The sequence below is a fragment of the Panthera pardus genome, unplaced genomic scaffold (genome assembly GCF_024362965.1).
Source record: "Panthera pardus isolate Hobbes unplaced genomic scaffold, ASM2436296v1 HiC_scaffold_2, whole genome shotgun sequence".
Taxonomy (NCBI): Eukaryota; Metazoa; Chordata; class Mammalia; order Carnivora; family Felidae; genus Panthera; species Panthera pardus.
Window position 1 is genome coordinate 121,763,894 of NW_026526765.1, and position 26,429 is coordinate 121,790,322.

At 40.5% G+C, this 26,429-nt stretch overlaps 2 protein-coding genes across 2 annotated transcripts; both read right to left on the bottom strand.

Annotated features, from left to right (window-relative positions):
- Window positions 1-318: 318 nt before the first annotated feature.
- LOC109252192 (protocadherin beta-17-like) lies at window positions 319-10,814 on the bottom strand. The gene is made up of 2 exons (XM_019424443.2): window positions 8,964-10,814; window positions 319-3,919 (listed from the first exon to the last, which is right to left on the bottom strand). Exons 1-2 carry the CDS (start codon window positions 9,387-9,389, stop codon window positions 1,895-1,897), a joined length of 2,451 nt encoding a protein of 816 aa, XP_019279988.2. The 5' UTR covers window positions 9,390-10,814; the 3' UTR covers window positions 319-1,894.
- A 7,771-nt stretch (window positions 10,815-18,585) lies between these two features.
- On the bottom strand, window positions 18,586-22,055 carry PCDHB5 (protocadherin beta 5). Its single transcript, XM_019424441.2, has one exon. It carries the CDS (start codon window positions 21,332-21,334, stop codon window positions 18,947-18,949), a length of 2,388 nt encoding a protein of 795 aa, XP_019279986.1. The 5' UTR covers window positions 21,335-22,055; the 3' UTR covers window positions 18,586-18,946.
- Between the last annotated feature and the right edge of the window lie 4,374 nt (window positions 22,056-26,429).

Below are 26,429 nucleotides of genomic sequence, written 5' to 3' on the forward strand. Positions count from 1 at the left end.
AACCATTTGTCAGAACAACAAAACTCATTATTCCCTCAGGGCAATTAAAAATATTTGCCCTTGGACTTTGATTTGAAGCTATTCATGACATTAAATATAAATCAAGACTCAGGGTCAACCAAATTTGCAGCATATTCTACAAAGATCCTCCCATTTTAAGAGATCCCACAGGGCTATATCCACTATATATACATATGTTGATACAATGTAAACATAAACAAATCTAAAGATGCTCCCTCACCCCAACTTCAGGAAACTATATGGAAGTGCTCCTGATGTTAAGTAGAGTAGAAAAAAAAAGAAAAGATGCCTGGGAAATTATAGCTACAGACTGGTCTTCATGTGTGTTTAATTTTCAATATGCATATGTTGAGTTGTGAGAAACATCAAGCCATAAAATTGGTTTGCAGTGGTTCCCTACTGAGAGTGATTTAAGAATCCTAGCTGAACCCAATGGGTTCAATGAAAATACATTTTGAAGGATGAAACATGCAACCTAGGCTTTGAGGACATCCTACAAATAAATTTTTCAAGGGCAATCAACCATATGAGTCACACAAAGAAACAAAGATAAAACCAATAAGAAAAATCAGTAACAATACAGCAGAAATAGGCGCATACAAACTTCAGCTATCAGAAGTATCAGGTTTAAAAACTAACTATGCTTACCATATGTAAATAAATAAATGCTTGAACATATTTGCATGAAACAGAGTGAAAGGGTACACTGACTTTGAAAACATAAAAAGTCTAAAAAATCATGGGGATTATCCTTTAAAAATACATTGTAAATACTATAAACATTGAAAAGGTACTATATATAACAAAAAGTATAAAGTAAGGTGAGGGGGCATGTATTAGAGGATGCCTCATTTTTTAGCAGGCAGTTAAGTGATGCTAATATCTTACTATGCATTATATTCTTGTGTTTTAACCTTATAGAGATTATTTATTTAAGCTTAAGCAAAATCTATAGTTGCATATAATTTTTGCTTTATTACATTCAGGTGAAACATGATAGTTTTAATTATGAATCTATGATGAGCACTGGGTCTTGTAAGTAATGAATCACTAAATTCTACTGAAACTAATATTACACTCTATGTTAACTAATTAGAATTTAAACAAAAATCTGAAAGAGAAAAAAATTTTCTGTTTTCTATTCATATTGAATATGTTTGAATCATGTAACTTTCTATTATTTTAAAAGAATGAGAATCATTATTTACATACCCAAATCATTTATTTTGAAAAAGTAATCATAAGTCTACCAACATTTTTTCTATTTAACAGGGATTGAATTCTTTAAAATTGTATCAGATGGTATAGTCCAAAGAGATCAATTTTGAAAGACAATACTCAACTAAGACGACACCCAGATAAAATATTAGTTCCTTTGAGGCAAGACAAAACACTACTACAGAAATCTAACAATTTCTAACATGACAAATTTTTTTTGTATAAATGAAAAGTATAATTCATTTGTATAAATGAAAAGTATTTTTAAAATTGGAAGTCATGATTTACAATACTCTATGCTAATGATAATCAGAAAACACAATTCTCTTAGCCATAACAAGATATTAGTGAACAAGCTCAAACATCAGGAACCTGAAAACATTTCTGACCTCCAAAAATCTTACCCCCAAAAAACAGATACACCATTTCTCCCCTATTGTATGAACATGCAAAATGTGAGCTGGCTAAAAACACCACCACCAACAACAACAAAAACCCAGAGATTCAGAATGTAAAATACTTCAATAGGATGAAATACCTATAAATATGACAATAATTATTGTGTGAATATGTAGTTCTTTATGTGAATGAACAGGTTGCGAACTAATAATACATTAGTTAGTATTATCATATATCTCCCCTTAAGGTGAGATGCCTAAGTGAACCCAAAATTATTTGTAAAATTAGAGTTTTCCTCGGCGTCCCTACCAGCTGCTTCACCCACGAAGTTGGGGAAAATGGGCTTGAGAAACTTGAACTCACTGGTCCCCGAGCCTCCCCGAAGACACACCTCGTACTGGTAGCTCTGGGACAGCGTCCCCGCGCCGCTGACGTCCACCAGGTGGCCCGGAAAGTGGCCCTCGGGCCCCGAGCAGCGACCCGCAGACGCCGCCCGGCTCCGCCTGCACAGCCGCACCGCCACGAACACCAGCACCGAGAACAGGAAGAGCGACGACACGGACGCCAAGGCCACGACCAAGTAGACGGTGAGCGGGTCGGCCCGCGCCTCGGCCGCCGCCACCTCCGGGAGCGGCAGGTAGGGCTGCGAGAAGCCGTCCACCAGCAGCACGTGCAGCGTGACGCTGGCCGAGCGCGGCGGCTCGCCATTGTCCTTGACCAGCACCACCAGCCTGTGCTTGACGGCGTCGCGCTCGCTCAGCAGCCGGGCCGTGCGCACCTCGCCGTTGTGCGCCCACACGCCGAACAGCCCGGGCTCCGTGGCCTTGAGCAGCTGGTACGACAGCCAGGCGTTCTGGCCCGAGTCGCCGTCCACCGCCACCACCTTGGTCACCAGGTAGCCCGCCTCGGCCGCCCTGGGCACCAGCTCGGTGCAGGGCGCAGAGCCGTTCTGCGGCGGGTACAGCACGAAGGGCGCGTTGTCGTTGTCGTCCAGCACCAGCACGCGCACCCGCGCCTGGCTGCTGAGCGCGGGCGAGCCGCGGTCGGCCGCGCGCACGCCGAACTCGAACGCCTGCAGCGCCTCGTAATCCAGGGACCTGAGCGCGAACAGCTGCCCGTTGTCCGCGTTGATGGACACCAGGGAGGCCAGGGGCAGCTGCGGGTCCGCGGGCGGCAGCAGCGAGTAGGTGACCTGGGCGTTGGCGCCCGAGTCCCTGTCCGTGGCGCTCACGCTGCCGATGTGCAGGGCGGGGCTGTTGTTCTCGCGGACGCGCAGGGTGTAGGTGGTTTGGCTGAAGGCGGGGGCGTTGTCGTTGACGTCGGAGACCGTCACGGTTATGTTGTGCTGCGTTTTCAGCCTGGGGGTCCCCAAGTCGGTGACGGTGATGGTGATGTTGTACTCGGCCTGGCTCTCTCTATCCAGCGCTCTTTCAGTCACCAAAGTGTAGAAATTTTCTACAGTAAGTTTCAGAAAGAAGGGGAGATGGTCTTGGATGGTACACATCATTTTGCCATTTTCCCCGGAGTCTGGATCTGAAATTCCGAAAATCGCGACGACGGTGTCAGGGGTGTTTTCTGGGATATCACTGATGAGTACTGACATCGTCAGTTCGGGGGCGTTGTCGTTTACATCCATCACTTCTATGGCTATAGTGCATTTTCCCGAAAGACCCCCACCATCTGAGGCCTCAATTTCCAAACGATAAGATCGAATTTCCTCAAAATCCAACGGTTTTTTTAATCGAATTTCCCCCGTGACTGCGTTTATTTCAAAGGCCTGAATCACTTGATTTGAGGATTGGAAAAATGAGTAGGATAACTCTCCATAGGTCCCAGCATCTAAATCTGTAGCAAACACGGTGATGACGAGGGAACCTACAGGGCTGTTTTCTGGGACCTGGACCTCATAGAGCAGCTGAGCAAATTCAGGGGCATTATCATTTATGTCCAGGACTACAACGAGAACCTGAGAAGTCCCAGTTCTCGGCGGTGACCCACCATCCAGCGCCGTGAGCGTTAACCTGAGCTCTGACTGCTCCTCACGGTCCAGCGCTTTGTCCAGCACCAGCTCAGGGTATCTCCTGCCATCACTGTGATTTAGAGTGAAAAGGTGGAAATAGGAGTTGGTGCTAATAGTGTAGTTCTGAACTGTGTTACTGCCCACGTCTAAATCTTGAGCTATTTTCAAAGGAAATGCAGTCCCTGGATGGCTGCTTTCCGAGATTTTCAGGAGGATTTCATTTTCCAGGAATTCTGGGGCATGGTCATTTATATCTAGTAGCTGTAGTTCACCTTGAATAAAGTGCACTGGGCTTTTTAGTAACACCTGGAAATGCAGTATACATGGATCTGTGTCACTGCACAACTCTTCCCGGTCCAATTTTTCTTTTAGGATCAAATTCCCACTCTTCTCGAGCTGCAAATACTGTTGATTCCCTTTGGAAAGAATCCGGGCGTCCCGTGCCTCCAGCTCCCCTAAGCCAAGCCCCAGATCTTTTGCAAGGTTGGCCACATAAGAGCCGCTTTCCCTCTCTTCTAGAACCGAATATTTAATGGTCATACCGTCCACCTCCCACAGAATTAATAGTATTAATACAATAATAATGGCGGTCACTTGCCTTTTCTGTGGCGCTTTGGGTAGCGGTGTTTCCATCGTTCCTTAGCGTCCAAAAGATGCAGTTATTTAATCACAAAATAATTGCTGTGCAGCCAACTCCGCTATCTCGGTTCAATAATCTTGAGTTAGTTCTTAACACTGATTGATATGGCGATAGCTGCCTCTCAGAAACCTACTATCCCCCTAATGGTGTAAAACACTTCCTTTTTGAGCACTTAGAAACTGCTCAGCTATTATGGTGCCTGCAGAGATAGTTTTTTACTTTCTTAGCCTGCAGCGCCACCAAGCGTCTTGCCTTACAACTTCAGGGTTTTTTTCCTTTTCAAAGCATCATGCAACAGTTAAAACAAATAGAAAGCCTTTTGGGTTATAAACTCTCTTCCACCCAATTGCAGGTAACAGGTAACTAACAATATTTGTGAGAGCAAAAGTAATACCTATATATCTATGTCTATATTCATCTTCGTTAAAGGTACAAGGTACAAGTTCAGTAACACAAAACTCTGCTCAAGACAAATTCACTTACCCATTTAACCAGTATTTCTCCATGCAGGCATTTTTCCAGCTTCTGGTGATTAAGTGGTAAAATAAACACAAAAGTTCTTCCTCATGGGTGCTTACATTCAATTACAAAAATACTAATTTGTTGTATTGTTGGAAGAAGTTACAAATTTTAAAATTTACTTTCCACTCCCAAAGTGAAATGTGCCTGTAACCCCTGAAAAAAATTAAAATGTGATTTCGTGTCAGTCTCCTGGACTACATAGCCTTTGGCAATTCTTTTTCCTTCATAAAATCACTCCATGCAATGCCCAGTAAGACTACGAGGAAATGGCTGTTTGATTTGTTAGAAATCAATATAAGTTCAGGATTCAGGCAGTGTCTTTTCTACAAAGATGAAGAAGGAAAAAAAAGTCAATGGAGTTAAAGATACACTTTCTGGGGAAGTGTTTTAACCTGTCAACATTGGACAGGGGTCCATCCCAGTGTATATCCCCTGGGACTATGGAAATGAGTATACCGAAAGATACCACGGCACCAACGAAAGCCAAGTGGTTGCAGTGACCTAGCAGGAAAAGTAGTTTCCCCCAAAGAAGAATGCTATTCCGAGGAGCAGGGGATAAATATCTAAGAATGCAAAACAGTAAGTGTTCCCTATACTCATTGAACCACCTAGTAATAATCCATGACAGTTCACTTATTTGGACACAAATCACAGCCAAATATAATTTAGTTAAGGCTAGTTCCATTTTAATTAAGTATAAAAATAAAATATTCACTCAGCTGTCACTTTAGTATAAATTGCCTGACTTTGATGGGAAGGTGAAATGAGAAATTTTTCTTAAAATACTACAAATAAAACCAGCACAAGACAAATACGGGCTAAACTGTGAAAGTAAATGATTTTATGGTTAATAAAGATAAATGACAGGGTGCCTGGCTGGCTCAGCTGGTTGAGCAACTGACTTGATCTCAGCTCAGGTTTTAATCACAGGGTTGTGAGTTCAGAACCTGCACTGGGCTCCACACTGAGCATGGAGCCTACTTAAAAAAGAAAGATAAATGATACTTATACAGCACTAGAACAGAAAATCCGACATTACCTAATAACATGACACTAATAGCTTACTTAGGTCTTGGCAGGTATCACATATAAAAAGGCTTTAGAAGCTAGGAGGAAGGTATTTTTCAATATAATTTGGATTTTACTAAATAATACATTTGAACTTTCAGATTGTTAGATAAAGACAAGGAGATGAAATATACTCTCAACATTTTATATTCTGTAATAGAGTTTAGGGTGCATGGAGGGTGTTTTCTGTTTAGAAAGAAAATAAAACAATGATGTGTAGTTTCACTTACTGACAAAGGTACTTCATTAGCATTTTTCTGTATTCCTTGAAAATTAATTTTTAAAATTCACTATTGGAATGTTAATAACTTTCAACAAATATTTATTATGCACTTATAATTGGGTTGGTATTATTAAAAAAGACTATCATAGGCTTACATGAAGCTCACAAATTGGAGTTTAATGTACTGATACTTTTGTAAAGTTTATATGCATAGAAAAATGTATTGACTATTATGGTATGTTGAATTACCCATAAATATGAATGGCTATCCTCGCATTTAGCCATCTTTAGTATTTATCTTTAGTTATTCACACTGTGGCAGTCACCCCAAAATGAAACTTAAACAAGCAGATTAAATATCAAACATTCACATTTTATTCTTTTTTTTTTTTTTTTAAGTAGGCTCTATAACCAACATGGGACTTGAACTCACCACCCAGGTCAAGAGTCGAATGCTCTACCAACTGAGTCAGCCAAATGCCCCAAACACTCACATTTTAAAAATTTCCTTACATAGCTATAGTGATGACCATTGTCACTAATAGATATACAATCCTACTTAAGGACTTTGCATTACAATTTTTGTAAAATGAATAGAGTGAGTTTCAAAAATTTTAAAGTATTCAAATAAAAATTTACTTTTTATTCAGACTGTCAAAATAGTTGAGAGAAACAAAAATCTACTAACCATAGCATAGGGAAAATACTGAGTATACTCAGTATCTGATTTTTTCTCAATCTAAGGACGTGTCGTAAATAATTAAAATCGGACCATCAATAACATGTAACTTTGAGTTAAAAGAGATTTTCAAAAGAGCTGAATAGAATACTTAACTGAATAAGAAACTATCCCGAACCGTGGGGCTTTCCTCCATTTCCTTTCCAATGCCCTGGGGAGGGAAGTTCGGGATAATCGGCTTCAAGAACTTGAACTCACTAGTCCCCGAGCCTCCCCGCAGACACACCTCATACTGGTAGCTCTGGGACAGCGTCCCCGCGCCGCTGACGTCCACCAGGTGGCCCGGAAAGTGGCCCTCGGGCCCCGAGCAGCGACCCGCAGACGCCGCCCGGCTCCGCCTGCACAGCCGCACCGCCACGAACACCAGCACCGAGAACAGGAAGAGCGACGACACGGACGCCAAGGCCACGACCAAGTAGACGGTGAGCGGGTCGGCCCGCGCCTCGGCCGCCGCCACCTCCGGGAGCGGCAGGTAGGGCTGCGAGAAGCCGTCCACCAGCAGCACGTGCAGCGTGACGCTGGCCGAGCGCGGCGGCTCGCCATTGTCCTTGACCAGCACCACCAGCCTGTGCTTGACGGCGTCGCGCTCGCTCAGCAGCCGGGCCGTGCGCACCTCGCCGTTGTGCGCCCACACGCCGAACAGCCCGGGCTCCGTGGCCTTGAGCAGCTGGTACGACAGCCAGGCGTTCTGGCCCGAGTCGCCGTCCACCGCCACCACCTTGGTCACCAGGTAGCCCGCCTCGGCCGCCCTGGGCACCAGCTCGGTGCAGGGCGCAGAGCCGTTCTGCGGCGGGTACAGCACGAAGGGCGCGTTGTCGTTGTCGTCCAGCACCAGCACGCGCACCCGCGCCTGGCTGCTGAGCGCGGGCGAGCCGCGGTCGGCCGCGCGCACGCCGAACTCGAACGCCTGCAGCGCCTCGTAATCCAGGGACCTGAGCGCGAACAGCTGCCCGTTGTCCGCGTTGATGGACACCAGGGAGGCCAGGGGCAGCTGCGGGTCCGCGGGCGGCAGCAGCGAGTAGGTGACCTGGGCGTTGGCGCCCGAGTCCCTGTCCGTGGCGCTCACGCTGCCGATGTGCAGGGCGGGGCTGTTGTTCTCGCGGACGCGCAGGGTGTAGGTGGTTTGGCTGAAGGCGGGGGCGTTGTCGTTGACGTCGGAGACCGTCACGGTTATGTTGTGCTGCGTTTTCAGCCTGGGGGTCCCCAAGTCGGTGACGGTGATGGTGATGTTGTACTCGGCCTGGGTCTCTCTATCCAGCGCTCCTTCAGTTACCAATGTGTAGAAATTCTCCACTGATGGTCTTAGAAGAAAGGGGAGATTGTCATCTATAGAGCAAACAATCTGTTGATTTTGTCCAGAATCTGCATCTGATACACTGAAAACTGCCACTATGATGTCTGGCAGGTTTTCGGGAATGGGACTGGTGAGTGAGGACATGGTCAATTCAGGAGTGTTGTCATTTACGTCCAGAACCTTGATGACCAAAGAGCATTTTCCTGATAGTCCCCCGCCATCTGTAGCCTCAATATCCACATGGTAAGATTGAAATTCCTCAAAATCCAAAGTCTTTCTCAGTCGAATTTCGCCTGTAATTGCGTTTATTTCGAAGGGCTGATTAATGTCATCTACCTGAAATAGGGCGTAAGATACTTCCCCAAAAGATCCAGCATCTAAATCCCTCGCTGAGACGGTGATAATCAGAGAGCCCAGGGAATTGTTTTCAGGGATTTGCGCCTCATATTGCTCCTGAGCAAACTCGGGGGCGTTGTCATTGATGTCCAAGACCAGTATCTGAATCTCCGTGGTTCCAGAACGCGGCGGAGACCCACCATCCAGTGCTGTGAGGGTAAGCCTAAGCTCGGGCTGCTCCTCCCGGTCCAAGGCTTTGTCTAGCACCAGCTCCGGGAACTTCCTGCCGTCGCTGCGAATGCGAGTGAGAACGTGGAAATGAGGATTGGAGCTGATTATGTAGCTCTGAAGACCGTTGCTACCAGCGTCTAAATCCTGTGCCATTTTCAAAGGAAATAGCTTTCCTGGTGTAGTAATTTCTGATATTTTTAGTAGCATTTCTCTGGTTGGGAACTCTGGGGCGTGGTCATTTATATCTCTGACTCGTAAAGCAGCCTGAAAAAACTGCAAGGGATTTTCCAGTAATACTTGGAAAGGTAGCACACAGGGCTCAGTGGAACCGCACAGCTCTTCCCGGTCCAGTTTCTCATTTAGCAGCAAATCATAAGTCTGTGGGTCAAGCTGCAAATGCTGTCTGTTCCCCTTGAAAACGACCTGAGCACCCCGCTCAGCCAGCTCTCCTCTCTTGAGTCCCAGATCCTTTGTCAAATTGGCCACAAAGGTGCCACTTTCTGTCTCCTCCAGTACAGAATATTGAATCGATTCTGAACCCACTTCCCACAAAATCATCCATATAATGAGGATAGTCACTTGCCTTTTCTTGCGATGTACTTTTGTTTGCGCCATTTCTATTAGGTCTGATTCCAGAGGAAAAAATCCTTTTCCAGTCCCAATCACCACGTCCATCATCTACCCTCCGTAATCTCTTTGCTGTTGAATTTCGAATTTGTCTTATAACTTCTCTGGTGACGACTGCCTTCCTGAATACTTCTAACTTTGCTCTAGCTGTAAATGTGTCCTATATTTGAGGGGAGAGGGGGTCTCTGAATAAAATGGAGTCCTCCGAATCTGCAGAGCTTTATTCACTCTCTTAGCCTGCACTGCCACCACGCGTTCAAATTGATAACTTCAATATGATAACATACAGGCAATACTATTCCCCAAATCTGAGCGTTATAAAGACTTTGAGGTGGAGTCAGTGTTTCTCAAACCATAGTGTGTGAACCATATGCATAAATAATTACTTGGGAGTCTTGGGTTGTTTTTTTTCAAAGTCAACTCCTAGTCTTCCCTCTAGATCTTGAATCAAATTCTCTGGGGGTGCTAACTGAAATCTGCACTTCAATCTTTGTCTTTAAGTGATTCTCATGCATACTAACGTTTAAAAATCACTACCCCAAGTAATGTAAATTTACTATAATCATCTTGTATTCTTTGGCAATGAAATTTATCTCTGACGAATAGTGTGATTTGTGAATTCAAAATGTACATTATTTGTCCCAACAAACAAATCAATAAACTACAAAATGTAAATGTTGGTTAGCAACACCAATTATAAAATAAAAAAACTATTTCTCTAAGTTATATGGCTCATAAAATGACATAAACAACAGACCTACTTTATTTTGTGCTTATACCTGCAAAATAAAGGAAAGAATTAGGCTATTAGAAGGAAAACTGAGGCCAAGAAATACTTAAGATAGAAGTATCTAATCAATTCAATTATTTAAAAGAGGAACTAGCAACAATCAATTGTCTGTCATGAGTACACATCTTGGGATTTTACTTCATTTTGTACAGGTAGAATTGGTCATGATTTTTATTAGGATTGTTTATATTATTGTAATTTTTAAATCAAATTTAACTCCTATAGTAATTAATCGAGGCCCAAATATATTATCCTGTTGTAAGGACATAATGCAATGCAGAAAATAAACATTCACCTCTACCACCCTCCCACAACAAAGATGACATGAGTTTCTATAAATAAACATCAAATAAGGTAATGTGAAAGGTGAATTACACTTGAGTGGATTCCACAGAATTCAATGATGGTTCATCATGGCTTTACCCATTTCTATCTCCTCAGTTTCTGTTCAGATTAATAGGAAAACATGTCTTTAAACATCCTGAAAATACATGAACTGGGTCAGTGCACATATAACAACACAAAATGCGCCAAGCATAATTTCATTTCAGATTGATTTCATATATATTGAGAGATTAAATCAACTGAGTTCAACCAAACTTCACTTCAGGTAAGAGCCAAAATGATGACAGATTAAAACTGAGGATCTTTTTCAAAATGTTTCAACTCTAGGTAAAATAAGTAAAGCTAAATAAAATCTAAACTCTGACCATATGAAATAATTTTGTACTTAAAAAGCACTCTATCTATCCAGAAGGATAAAAAAATAAGATTATGGTGACCAGTCTCTATGGTTCACTTGATAAATGTTACTGAGAATAGATTTCCTTGAGGGTATGAATGACAAAATAAACTGATGAAGTAAAACCAACAACCATAAACACATTATATGGGTGTAGTTTCTTCTTTGAAACAGAGCTATTTCTAGTCCAACCCTAAAGATTTCCTTCCTTCAGTGGATATTCTGATTCCAGCTTAACGGCATCCCTGACATCTGTGCAGTCCTTTATTTACTCTCTTGACCTGCAGCACCACCACACATCTTCACAGATAGCTTACTGAATAATTTTTCATTTTAAAGCAAATTTTACTAGCAGCAAAGCATTTGTAGAACTCAGTTTAGATCACTGAAATATCTTGTAGAACATTGCTTTTTATTATAGAAAGAAGAACAGAATATCTTAATGTATCCTCCAAGGGTGTCAGTTGGTATGTGAAGAAACTGCCTTTTTATGGAAATGGATTACTTTAGATTCTTTCAGGAGAATGCGTCTCTGTTTTACTCTCTTTTGTTTTGCTTTGCTAGAGTAGAATTGAATTGACATTTATCAACTTGTCTCACAAGTAATAACTCATTAGCATTTATTGTGGAACAAGTTCAGTACATACAAGGCAAACAGCATAACTTCCATGTACACATCACCCAGCTTCAAAACATCTTGTCTTGCTTCATCTATATCTTTCCCTCCACCCTCCGCCTCCCAGTCAATGTTTATTTTTGTATAGTTGTTTTAAGGTAACATTTACACAAATTCAAATGCACCAATCTTAACTGTGCCATTTTAACAATGGATCCATCCATGTAACCCACAACTCTTTCAAGATATAGAAGGTTTCCTTCATTCATTGGGAACCTTCTTACTCATATTCCAGCTTATTTTTAATAATTAGGTGGCAAAACCTTGGTTTCCTCTAGACACAACATGTAAAGGGAAACAATGTAAAAAAACACCATTTCCAATACTCGTACCAATACTTATTATGTTCGTGTATGCTTATGTGAAGTGACAGATCATTAAGATTAACTGATTATTATCAAAGAGCTGAAATAATACTTTGATGAAACATTATAAAGTATATTAAACTTAATTTTATTTAGTTAGCTTATAATTATTGCATAGCTGATCAAGCTGATTTCCATTTTTATGCTACAAATGTTTGTTTTCCTTTCATTCCATTATACATTTTAAAAATTCTTCAAGTTTACTAAAAATGAAAGATAAAGACCAACCCTCATGGTTCATCTTAGAACTCTTTAATTTTGTTATAAATCTCTTAAAATCTCATTTAACTATATGCAAGAAAAAACAATGACTCAGGGCAAAGATGGAGACATGTAAGCAATCACTTAAAGAACCCTCTCAATTGATGGGAGAAAGAAATGATGCATAAAAGTCTGAAAACATAAAGGAATTGATGCTAAACACATTTGAAATCTCAAATGTTTGGGGAAGAAGACTTCCTTGTTAGATATCTGTCAGTTTTATTTTTTCAAAGAATCAACTTTTTATTTCATTGATTTTCTCTATTATTTTTATTTGGAATTTAATTGGTTTCTTCTATTATTTATACTATTTTCTTCCTCCTGCTTCTCCTGCTTGCTTTGGGTTATTTTTCTCTTATTTTTCTAGATTCTGGAGGTGGGAGATTAGATGATTGGGACTTTTCCTCTTTTCTTTAAAAAATTTTTTTAAGTTTTAGAGAGAGAGAGAGAAACATCACATGTGCACAGAGGCAGGGCAGAAAGAGAAGGAGAGAAAAAGAATCCCAGACAGGCTCCACACCATCAGTGATGAGTCCCACGCAGGGCTGGAACTCAATAAACGAACTGTGAGATCATGATCTGAGCTGAAATCAAGAGTCAAGACGCTTAACCGAGTGAGCCACCCAGGAGCCCCTTCCTCTTTTCTAATATGCATTTAGTGCTATAAATGTCCCTCTGCACTGCTTTAGCTGTGTCTTATAAATTTTAATTTGTTGTCTTTTCATTTTTAGTTAAGCTTGATGTATTTTTTATATTCCTTGAGACTTTGCCTTTGATCCATGGATTAATTAGAAATGTTTCGTTTTCAAGCATTTGAAGATTTTCCCGTTACTTTATGTTTGATTTTTTAGTTTGATTCTATTGTGAATGGAGAACCCACACTGTATGATTTCAATTCTTTTAAATTGATTGAAGTTTGTGTATGGCCTTGTTTACACAGTCTATCTTGCATACTTTTGGGAAGCATTTGAAAAGAATGTGTATTCTGGTATTTTTGGCTAGGTGTTCTGTAAATATGGATTAGATCCATCCTGTTGAGGGTGTTGTTCGGTTCTGTGTTCTTGCTGATTTTCTGTATTGAAGTATCCAACTTTTATTGTAGATCTATTTCTCCTTTCAGTTTTGTCAGTTTTTGCTTCACGTATTTTGTACCTTTGTTGTTTGTAAATATGTATACGTATTTAGGAATGCTCTGTCCTCTTTTATCATTACCTAATGTCCTACTCTGTCTCTGGTCATTTTCTTTCCTCTGATGTCACTTTATCTGACATTAGTATGGCCACTCCTAATACATTTTTATCAATATTTGCATAATATGTTTTCCATCTTTTTACATTCAACTTGCCTATATCATATTTGAAGTGAAGTTTCTTGTAGACAGCATACAGTTGGTCATTTTTAAACACATTATATCAATCTCTTTGTATTGATTGGTGTGTTCAGACCATTTGCATTAAATGTAATTACTGATATGTTAGACCATTTACCTTAAATGTAATTACTGATATATTAGAGCCTAAGCCTGACATTTTATTTTTTCTTTTATATTTGTTCTGATTTTTGTTTCTGTTTTCGTTTTCCTGCCTTTCTTGTAGTTTATTAGAACACTTTTTTAGAATTCCACTTTGATTTATCTATAGCGTTTTTTGGTGTATCACACTGTATAGCTTTTATAGTAGTTGCTCCATACTTAACTTATTACAGTTTACTGGTATGTCATTTTACCAGTTCAAGAGAAGGGTAGAAAACTTACCTCCCTTTAACCTCCCCCATTTAAAGCTGTCTTAAGTATTTCTTCAATATATACTTAGAACTAATCAGACATAATCATATATAATTTGGGATTCAACCATCAAACATAATTTAGAAAACTCAAGAGGAGAAGGAATGTCTATGGCATTTAACCGTATTTTTATTTACTGTGTTCTTCTTTCCTGATGTTCCAAGATTCTTTTTTTAATTGATTCCTTTCTGTTTGGAGAACTTCCGTCAGCCAGTCTTTTAGGGTAGGTCTACTGGCAACAAATTCTCTTCCTGAAAGATATTTTCACTGGATATATGATTCTTTTAACATTTCTTTTCTTTCAGCACTTGAAAAATATGTGTCACTTGTTTCTGACTCCCATGGTTTTTGGTGAGAAATCTACTGTCACTGCCATCAAGATTTTTCCTTCTCTTTAGTTTTCAGAAATTTGGTGTGGATTACCAGATTTGACGTCATGAGGTTTTTCCCGTTTTCAGCATGTCACTCTTCTGCTGTGAAGTTGCCAGGATATCCCTGCATCCTGTAGCAACAAATATCAACACTTCTCCTAGGGGAAGAAACAGAAATGCTCAAAATAAAGTGAGGGACTCACTTTAAAAGAGGATGGAGAGGAAAAACCAAAGATGTAAAATAAAGGAGAAATATAAGAAACTAGAGATATTATTGAGAATGTTCAATATCTGACAAAACACAAGGCTCAGAAAAAAATAAAGTTAGGAATACAGTTATTAAGGAAATAATAGTAGAGATGAAATGATCCCAGATATGAAAAGGCAGGAATTTTTAGAATTTTTCGGACATTAAATGACATATATGCTATATAGCACATCAATTAAGTGTAAAAGAAAACTAAATGCATTTTCAGACATGCAGAGACAGAGTTTATTTTTCATGTGCCCTCTCTTAGGAATCCACTTGAGGATATACTGTAGCACAGAGAGGGCTTTAAAAATAGGAGATAAGTAATCTATCAAACAATGGGCTTAACTAGGAGAGGTATAAAAACAAGATGATAGTTTTGTACACATTTAGAGATCATTTAGTCTAGACAGAAGCAGAAAGAGAGCTTCGGGCAAGAGTTATGGGAACCTGAATTATTTAGAAATATTTGAAGATATGGTAAAGCCAACTGATGGAGTCTAAAATGGTGAATCTGTAGCACCTGGGTGGCTCAGTTGGCTAAATCTGACTCTTGATTTCTGTTCAGGTCATGATCCCAGGGTTGTGGGATCAAGCCCCACATCAGGCTCTGTGCTAAGCATGGAGCCTGCTTGGGATCCCCCCCCCCCCTCTCTCTCCCTGTGCCTCTGTCCCCCACTTCTGTGCTCTCTCTCTAAAAAAGAAAAAGTAACCTAAAGTAAAGTAAAATAAAATAAAATGGTGAATTTATTTTATCTTGATTCTACGAACACTGTATTTTCAATGGCACAGGAAACACAACAGTAGATCAAAGGAGCAGAAAATACAGTCCTTAAGTAATATGGCTCTGCAATGAGCAATGTATTTTACTGCGGTTAAAAAATGTAACACAAAATTTACCATCATAACCATTTTGAGGTATACAGTTCCATAGTGTTAAGTACATTCACATTGTTGGGAAGCAGATCTCCAGAACGTTTCCATTTTGCAAATCTGAAACTCTATACCCATCAAACAAAAACTCTCCTTTTCCTCCTCCCCCAGTCCCTGGTAGGCACCATTCTACTTTCTGTTTGTATGAATTTAACAACCTTGGATACATCATATAAGTGGAATCATACTGTATTTGCCTTTTTGTGACTATCTTCTTTCACTTAGAATAATGCCCTCAAAGTTCATCCATGTTGTAGCATGTGATAGGCTTCCCTTCCTTTTTTAAGATTCCATACATGGGTATTTGGGTTGGTTCCATCTCTGGCCAGTTGTGAATACTGCTGCTATGAACATGGGTGCACAAATATCTTTGAGACCCTACTTTCAATTCCTTTAGGTATATACCCAGATATGGGATTGCCAGATCATATAGAAGTTCTCTTTTACACTTTTTTGAGAAGACTTCATACTGTTTTTATAGCAGTTGCACCATTCTACAATCTCACCAACAGTGCACGGAGGGAATAGTTTCTCCACATCCTTTTGAACACTTGCTATTTTCTGGTTTGTTTTTTTTTTTTTGATAGCAGTCGTCCTAATGTGTGTAGGGTGACACTACATTGTGGTTTGGATTTCCATTTCTCTGATGATTAGTGATGTTGAACATTTTTTCATATGTTTGTTGGTCATCTGCATATCATCTCTGGAGAAATATCTAAGTCCTTTGCTCATTTTTTAATCAGGTTATTTGATTTTTTTGTTTTTGTTGGGTTGTAGGAGTTCTTAAATATTATGGACATTAACCCCATATCAGATATAGTATTTGCAAATATTTTCTCCCATTCCATAGGTTGCCTTTTCACTGTTGACGGTGTTCTTTGGTGCACAAAATTTTTTAAGTTTGATGTAGTCTCATTGGTCTATTTTCGCTTTGTTCCATGTGCTTCTGGTGTGAAAGCCAAGAAATCACCACCAAATTCAATGTCATGAAGCTTTTCTCCTATGCTTTCTTCTAGGAATTTTATAGTGCAATGAATATTTTAAGAAAATCAGTCTCTTATACATAGGAATTGGCGTGGCACTCACAAATAGGCCATGATCTCCTGTTGAATATAAACAACTTCACAGAACAACATCATTAAAGAGGGATTGTGATCAGATGGAACAAAACTGCAATAAGATGACATCATGATCATGCTTGAGCACAGTCAAAAACAAGAACGTTGTATAAACCAAAACAATGCCCAGAGTACTCTGTCCTGGCTGATTATGATTGAATGCTGGTTTTTAAAAAAAAATTACATTTTAACCTCCCTTTGTTCTTCTCATTTCCTGAATACAATTCAATAAGATACCCTATAATAGAATTACTCCCATTCACTGGAAGCATCCAGTCCAGGGCTACTTCCTTGAGCCCTATGCAAAACTACCAAACAAAAGCCTTATACTTTTTTAAGGAGCTATTACTAAGGTGACCAAAGCTTTCCCAGAACGTGCAGTCTCCCTTGTTACAACAAGTCAATAAACTCAGCTTTGTTCTGATCCAGTGTGTCCTTGTGATCTTTGGGTACAGGGCATTCATAATATAATGGTCATTAAAAGTGAATTTTTTTTTTCAACGTTTATTTTATTTTTTGGGACAGAGAGAGACAGAGCATGAATGGGGGAGGGACAGAGAGAGAGGGAGACACAGAATCGGAAACAGGCTCCAGGCTCTGAGCCATCAGCCCAGAGCCTGACGCGGGGCTCGAACTCACGGACCGTGAGATCGTGACCTGGCTGAAGTCGGACGCTTAACCGACTGCGCCACCCAGGCGCCCCTAAAAGTGAATTTTTAATATTGATTTCAGATTCTACAACAGATATACAGACAAAAGGGGGAATTCTATTCTTAGCTATGGTTATAGAGTAAAAATGTCATCAATCTGGACTATATAAAAGTGTAAGTTAATTTGACAGAGGTTGTAAAGTGTAAGGGAGAAAGAAGTAAGAGAAAAAAATAAGAATTGTATTTTTTCTGTCAGACAAGTAAATGAAAGGAACTGTTGTTATGAACAATAAGTGGAGGGTTTCAGCTTGTTCAGGGAAGTACCGGAAAATAGTGACAGAGCTCTATGTAAAGGATGAATGAGAGAAGTTTTAAATGTGCTAGGTACTAGACAACAGTAGCAGAAAATTAAGGAAATTGTTTAGACTTTATGAAAAGGTTACAAACATATTCTTTAGTAATAAAAAAAGAATATAAGAAGGACTAGAAATAAAAGGTTTAAAGGTACTTTCCAATGGGATAAAATGAAAGTGTTGGCAAAAATATGGAGGAACTGGTACATCCAGACAGTACTGAGAGCAGTGTAAACTGGTACAACCACTTTGGAAACTATTTGGAAGAATCTACAAAAAGGGAACATGTACTTACTAAATGAGCAGCAATTTCACCCCTAGGTATATACCAACAGAAATGCATATACATGTTTGCCAAAGGACGTGTATGAGAATGTTCAAAGTAGTACTATTCAAACAGGCAAACTGTGCACCAACCCAAATATCCGTCTATAGTGGGATGGGTCATAAATTGTAAAATATTCATACAGTGGAATACTATACAGCAATGAGAATGAAAAACTAAAATTAAAAGCATTGTCATGGACAAATATCATAAACATAATGTTGAGTGAAATCAGCCAGACACAAAGCAGTTTATCCTCTACTATTCCAATTATATAAATTCAAAACAGGCAAAAGTAAATCATAGTATTGGAAGTCAGGATATTGTTATACTTGGGCTGGTAGTGACTTTAAGGGGTAATTTGTGTGGCACCTGAAATGTTAGTAACGTTTCATTACTAACCACCAAGATGCTGGTACCAAGTATGTTAACTTTCTGAAAACACATTGAAATTATGATTCGTTCCCTTTTCTGTATGTATAATTCAATAAAAATTGTTTAAAAAATGTTTGCCAGTATGGATGAAAGCTAGGAAAGAAGAGTAGTTAGAACATTGTTGCTTTTTGTCAAGTTTTCTCACATATTACATTCATTATCATTTGCATGTATTCCTTTGAAAACAAAATAAAATTATGTAAAACCTTTTTATTTTTGCTATTTAGCATCAAAAACAGTGTGATGAACCAGAATGGACAGAATACAGAGAAAAACAGTATTTGATTTCATTAAGACAGCTTATCCTGACAAATACCATCAAAAGCAAACATTTTAGGAAAGTCAACAGCATGCATAGATTTGGGATGGCACTGTGTATACATAGATGCAGTGACAGAGAATTCAGTTTTCCCAAAATTGGGCAAGATAAAGTTGAAAAGGATAAATTCAGGGAAATCATACCTGAAGGTGGGATTTTTCTCCATGACGCTCTCAAACTCGGTATTTGGGGAAATTAGAGATAAATGACAAAACTCACGGCATTGTGATCAGATCCCTAATTGAATCCAAAGCTATTCCGGAAGGTGGCGTTTTCCTCCATTTCCTTTCCAATGCCCTGGGGAGGGAAGTTCGGGATAATCGGCTTCAAGAACTTGAACTCACTAGTCTCCGAGCCTCCCCGAAGACACACCTCATACTGGTAGCTCTGGGACAGCGTCCCCGCGCCGCTGACGTCCACCAGGTGGCCCGGAAAGTGGCCCTCGGGCCCCGAGCAGCGACCCGCAGACGCCGCCCGGCTCCGCCTGCACAGCCGCACCGCCACGAACACCAGCACCGAGAACAGGAAGAGCGACGACACGGACGCCAAGGCCACGACCAAGTAGACGGTGAGCGGGTCGGCCCGCGCCTCGGCCGCCGCCACCTCCGGGAGAGGCAGGTAGGGCTGCGAGAAGCCGTCCACCAGCAGCACGTGCAGCGTGACGCTGGCCGAGCGCGGCGGCTCGCCATTGTCCTTGACCAGCACCACCAGCCTGTGCTTGACGGCGTCGCGCTCGCTCAGCAGCCGGGCCGTGCGCACCTCGCCGTTGTGCGCCCACACGCCGAACAGCCCGGGCTCCGTGGCCTTGAGCAGCTGGTACGACAGCCAGGCGTTCTGGCCCGAGTCGCCGTCCACCGCCACCACCTTGGTCACCAGGTAGCCCGCCTCGGCCGCCCTGGGCACCAGCTCGGTGCAGGGCGCAGAGCCGTTCTGCGGCGGGTACAGCACGAAGGGCGCGTTGTCGTTGTCGTCCAGCACCAGCACGCGCACCCGCGCCTGGCTGCTGAGCGCGGGCGAGCCGCGGTCGGCCGCGCGCACGCCGAACTCGAACGCCTGCAGCGCCTCGTAATCCAGGGACCTGAGCGCGAACAGCTGCCCGTTGTCCGCGTTGATGGACACCAGGGAGGCCAGGGGCAGCTGCGGGTCCGCGGGCGGCAGCAGCGAGTAGGTGACCTGGGCGTTGGCGCCCGAGTCCCTGTCCGTGGCGCTCACGCTGCCGATGTGCAGGGCGGGGCTGTTGTTCTCGCGGACGCGCAGGGTGTAGGTGGTTTGGCTGAAGGCGGGGGCGTTGTCGTTGACGTCGGAGACCGTCACGGTTATGTTGTGCTGCGTTTTCAGCCTGGGGGTCCCCAAGTCGGTGACGGTGATGGTGATGTTGTACTCGGCTTGGCTTTCTCTGTCCAGTGGCTTTTCTGTAACTAGGGTGTAAAAGTTCTTGAATGTGGGTTTCAAGAGAAAGGGAAGATCGTTCTGGATGGAGCAAACCATCCTACCGTTGTCCCCGGAGTCTGGATCAGAAACACTGAAAACAGCAACTACAGTCTCTGGGGAGTTTTCTGGGGTTGTGCTTGTGAGCGTTGACATGGTCAGTTCGGGGGCGTTGTCATTCACATCCACAACTTCTATAGCTACAGTGCATTTTCCTGAAAGGCCCCCACCGTCTGTGCCTGCGATTTCCACGTTATAGTATCGAGTTGCCTCGAAATCCAATGCCTTTTTCAGATGAATTTCTCCTGTTATTTCGTCTACTACAAATGGTTGAATAACTTGATTGCCTTGGAATAGAGTGTAGCGTACATTCCCATATGTTCCTGCATCTAAATCTTGGGCAGAGACAACGACAACTAAGGAGTTTGGGGGGCTGTTCTCCGGGACCTGTACCTCATAGAGCGACTGTAAAAACGCAGGGGCATTATCATTGATGTCCACGACTTCAATACGGACTGCAGTGGTCCCGGACCTAGGTGGATCCCCACCATCCAGCGCCGTAAGGGTTAAACTGAGTTCAGACTGCTCCTCCCGGTCCAGCGATTTGTCCAGCATGAGCTCTGGGTATTTTCTGCCATCTCCGCGATTATGAGTGACAACATGAAAATGGGAGTTGGGGCTGATTGTGTAGTTCTGAACAGTGTTGCTACCTATGTCAAAGTCCTGAGCTATTTTCAAAGGAAATACAGTCCCAGGCTGAACGCTTTCTGGGATTTTGAGGAGCATTTCCTTGTCTAGGAACTCTGGGGAATGGTCATTTATATCTGTGAGCTGCAGATCAGCCTGAAAAAACTGCACTGGGTTTTCCAGTAATAACTGGAAGTACAGTATACAGGGATCTGTCACTCCGCACAGCACCTCCCGGTCTAGTTTTTCATATAGCAGCAAATTCCCGGTTTCTACATCCAGTTCCAAGAGCTGTTTGTTTCCTTTGTAATGGATTCGCGCGCCTCGAGTAGCTAGTTCCCCCACCCTGAGCCCCAGGTCCTTTGCCAGGTTGGCCACAAAGGAGCCACTTTCTGTTTCTTCTGGAATGGAATACCTAATTGAGTCACAGCCAGCCTCCCACAAAAGCATCAATATAGCAAGAAAGAGAACTTGCCTTTTCTGTGGCGTTTTTGCTAGCGCTGTCTCCATTGTTCAGACCAAATTCATGTGGTGCAGTTTCTTCACCTCTGTATACGGTCGACCCAGATGATTTGGTTAAATAACCTTGAATTAGATCTTTCTGACTGACTCGCCCTAGAATGATGTCCTCTCTGAAGACATCTGCCCCTAGATCTTATCTAAAATACTTCCGTCTTTCAGGAAGCATTCATTATTCTGAGTCCCAGCTTAATGGCGTCCGGCATAGTCACAGAGCTTTTCATTCATACTCCTAGCCTGCAGCGCCACCAGGCGTCCTTATTTACTATTGCATGTAGTATTTGTCATTTCATTCCAAATTATAACTGTTGTCATACCAATGTCCTTTTAAGTCACAGAAGTGCGCCCGATCGTTTCTCCAGTTCTTAAGTAGTGGAAGTTCTAAAGAAATATCTGTTGGGTTAGCTTTCAGTAAAAGAACACTTTTCAGAACAAACTGAAATGATATATTAGTGTTCCTCATAAAATACATTTTGAGAAGAAACTTTCTCTTGTGGGTTTGATTATATTTAAGAAATAAGTGATAACTGATGTTTACAAAAGTTTACAATTTTTAAAAAGTCACTATTTTGAAATATATATCAGAAAAGGGTACACATTCTAAGTGTACAACTCAATACATTTTCATGAAGTGAGCACACTTGTATAAGTAGAACCTAAATTAAAACTGTTACCAAAACCCTTGAAGCCCCCTTCTGTTTTTGTGTGCTCATCATCCTCCCTGCTAAATGTAAGCATGCTTCTGACTTCTATTATCATAGATTCGTTTCTTTTTTTTAACTTTTTTTTAACGTTTATTTTTGAGACAGAGAGAGACAGAGCATGAGCGGGGGAGGGTCAGAGAGAGAGGGAGACACAGAATCTGAAACAGGCTCCAGACTCTGAGCAGTCAGCACAGAGCCCGACGCAGGGCTCGAACTCATGGACCGCAAGATCTTGACCTTAGCCGAAGTCGTTCGCTTAACCGACTGACCTACCCAGGCACCCCTCTTTTTTTTTAACTTTTATACAAATGGACTTATGGAGTATTTCTCTTTTATGTTTGGCTTCTTTTACTCAACATTATGTTTGTAAAATTCATCTGTTACACACTATCCTAATTAATTTTATTCTCAGTGCTTTATATTATTCTATTGTATGACTGTACTACCATTTGTTTATTCTCCAATTGATTGGGTGCTCCAGTTTGAGGGTATTTTGGATAGTGCTGCTATGAACATTCTTGAACATGTCTTTTAGTGTCTATGGGAGCATTTATGTTGAATATATTCCTACGAGTTAGACTTCTGTGTTATAAGACATGAATATATATTTAGCTTTAACAGATATTGCAAAAGTTTACAAATGTGGTTCCATGAAAACCAGCAAAGAATGACAGTTTCAGTTGTTCCATGTCCTTGTCAACACTTGGTATTGTCTTTTAATTTTAACCACTCTGATGAGTGTGTAGTGATATCATATTGTAACTTTAATTAGCAACTCCTTGATTAATTAATCTATCTACCTATTTAGGGCATTTGCCTTTTTTTCTTATCAATCTTTAGAAGTTCCTTATTATATTCTGAGTATAAGCACTTTTTCAGAAGTAAGTATGGCAAATATCTTCTCCTACTCTATGGCTTCCATTTTAGTTCTCTTGTGCTATCTTTGATGAACAAAACTTCTTATTTTTAGTCTAATTTATCAATATTTTTTAATTTATGGTTTTAAGACTTTTTGTGTTCTTGGGGTGGCTCAATCAGTTAAGTATCCCACTCTTGTTTTTGGTTCAGGTCATGATCTCATGGTCTGTTGGAATGAGCCCCTAGTCTGGCTCCATGCTGGGCATGGAGTCTGCTTGGAATTCTCTCTTCTCTCTCTGCACCCCCCCCCCCCGCTCCTGCACTCACTCTCTCTCTCAAAATAAATAAACATTAAAAAAACACTTTTTTGTGTTCTCTTGAAACCTTTGCACATCTCAAGGTCATGGAAATATTCTTGTATGGCGTTTTTGAAAAATCAATTGCTTTACCTTTCACATTTAGAGCTATAGTATTCCAGAATTTTTTTCATATTAAGTTAGGGTTACATCATTTTTCATAAAAATATCCAGATTTTGCACTATCCTTTGAGAAGTTTCATTCCCCTTTGTTTTTGAAGTGTCATTTTTGTTATAAATCAGGTGACCATAGGTCTATTCAAGACTCTTCTTTCCATTTTTCCCTTAATTTATCCTGCAATACCATATTTTCTTAATTACTATAGCTTTATAATAGTCATTATTATTGGGGCATCTGGCTGGGTCTGTCAGAAACGCTTGTGACTCTTGATCTCAGGGTTGTGAGTTCAGGCCCCATGTCAGGTATAGAAATTACTTAATAAATAAGTCCTCCACTTTCATTCTTTTTCTTCAAGATTGTTTTGGTTCTTCTTGTCCCTTTGCATTTCTATATAATCTCTAGATTTGGCCTGTCAATTTTTACAAAGAAATCTGCTGAAATTTTGTTTAGAATTTTATTCCATCTATAGACTGGGGATAATTGACATATTCCCAACATTGAGTCTTCCAACTATTGAAAATTATATATCCTCTATTTATTTAGATCTTTAACCTTTCTCAATATTTTATAGTTTTTCAGTATATAAGTCTTACACATATTCTGTTAGTTTCTAGATAATTGATATTTTTTAAACTATTGTAAATTATACTTAAGATTTTTAATTTTAGGATTTTTGTTGCTATCAGAAATACAATTTATATTTTATGCTACCTTATAACCAGTGGAATTGCTAACTAGTTTATTTATTAAGCCTAATCATCAAGTGATTCTTTACGACTTTTTATATGTACAATCATGTCATTTTTTAAAGTTTATTTAGAGAGAGAGAAAGAGAGAGCACAAGCGGGGGAGGGTCAGGGAAAGGGAGAGACAGAATCCCAAGCAGGCTCTGCACTGTCAGCACAGAGCCTGACATGTCGCTCAAACTCATAAACATTGAGATCATGACTGGAGTGGAAATCAGGAGTCAGATGCTGAACAAACTAACTGTCACCCAGGCGCCCCATAGTCTGAAAACTTTTGGTTGTTTAATTAATTATTTAATCTAACCATGATTGATGTAATATTTGATAATTCTCTATTTATATTTACCATCTATTTTTTTCTATTTGTCCCTAAAGTTTTGTTCTTTTTAGACTATTCAGATATTTGTTATTTTTCATTTTCCTTCAGTTAGTTTTTTAGTTAATTTTGTAGTAATTATCCTACAGATTAAAGCATGTATCTTTGATCTACAAGAGTCTGATACAAACTTTTTAATTTTACTACTTCCATGATCATTCTTAGAACCTTAGAACCCATCGACTGTATCTATATCATCTTCCCCTTTACATTATTGTTGTCATGAATTTAAATCTTGTATATATTTTAAATCTTTTAAGAAACTGTTTTTGCCTCGTATAATCAATATTAATTTGTATTTATTCTTCCTGTTGCTCTTCGTTTCTTCCTGCAAGTCTGATTCCTTTAGGACTGTTCTCCCTCTACCCAGTGAATTCTACTAAAAACATTTGTTTTGGTGCAAATGTGACTATCATTAATTCTCTTGGTTTTTATCTGTTTGAAAACTTTATTTTTGAAGGATATTTTCTGATGATAGAAGAGTGCTAATCTGGTTTCTTTTTCCCACGACCTTAAAGACCTCATTTCTTTGTCTTTTGGTTTCATGATTTATGTTGAAAAGCCAGCTCTCCATTTTACTGTTGCTCCTTTAAGAGTAATGTGTCATTTTTATGTGGTTGCTTTTAAGATTTTCTCCTTGACGCTGGTCTTCAGCAGTTTTCCTATGATATTTCCTAGTTGTATTTTGCATTTTATTTCTCTCTCTTTTTAAAATTTTTTAATGTTTATTTTTGAGAGAGAGAGAGAGAGAGACAGACAGACAGACAGACATGGGAGCATGGGAGGGGCAGAGAGAGGAGACACAGAATCTGAAGCAGGCTCCAGGCTCTGACCTGTCAGCACAGAGCCCAACACGGAGCTGGAACTCATGAACCGAACCATAAGATCATGACCTGAGCCAAAGTCAGAGGCTTGACCAACTGAGCCACCCAGGTGCCCCTGTATTTTATTTCTATTGACTGGGTTTCCCTGAGCATTTTGGGTGATGAAGGATTTGTACAAATTTTTCGTCATTATCTCTTCAAACATTGCTTATTCTCCATTCCTAGTATCTCTTCTCCTTTTAGGATTACAATCCTATGTATATTAGAGTTTTTCATTATGTCTCACTTGTCAATTATGTTCTTTTCTGTATCTTTCTTTCTTTTTTATATGAAATTTATTGTCAAATTGGTTTCCATACAAAACCCAGTGCTCATCCCAACAGGTGCTCTCCGCATTGTCCATCATCCACTTTCCCCTACCGCCCATCCCCCAACAACCCTCAGTTTATTCTCAGTTTTTAAGAGTCTCTTATGGTTTGCCTCCTTCCCTCTCTGTAATTTTTCCCCCTTCCACTCCCCCATGGTCTTCTGTTAAGTTTCTCAGTATCCACATAAGAGTGAAAACATATGGTATCTTTCTCTGTATGACTTATTTCACTTAGCATAACACTCCAGTTCCATCCACGTTGCAACAAAAGGCCATATATGTTTCTGTATTTTTCAATATTTTTTCCTATGCTGCTTTTTGGATATTTTATATTGGTCTGTCTTTCATTCATTAATCCTGTATTCCTTTATATCTACTAAGTCATAAACTACCTTAATAGCTTTTAATTTCAGATATTATATTTTTCTGTTCTGTAATGAATTTCTATTTTAAATATCAATTCTCTGGTGAAATTCTCTTTTGTTTTCTCTATTCTTTTTTAAAAAATTTTTAAAAATGTTTTTATTTATTTTTGAGACAGAGAGAGACACAGCATAAGCAGAGGAGGGGAAGAGAGAGAGAGAGACTCAGAAGCTGAAGCAGGCTCCAGGCTCCGAGCTATCTGCACAGAGCCTGACGCGGGGCTCGAACTCACAGACTGTGAGATCATGACCTGAGCTGAAGTCGGACACTTAACCGACTGAGACACCCAGGTGCCCCTATTTTCTCTATTC

Coding starts and splice junctions, on each gene's coding strand:
- LOC109252192 (XM_019424443.2), bottom strand. CDS start 9,389: ATGATGGACGTGGTGATTGGGACTGGAAAAGGATTTTTTCCTCTGGAA. Junction 3,920..8,963: donor TTTTTCAGGCTGCTTTACGA/GTCAGAGATATA, acceptor GGTGAACTACAG/CTACTAGATATAAATGACCA.
- PCDHB5 (XM_019424441.2), bottom strand. CDS start 21,334: ATGGAGACAGCGCTAGCAAAAACGCCACAGAAAAGGCAAGTTCTCTTT.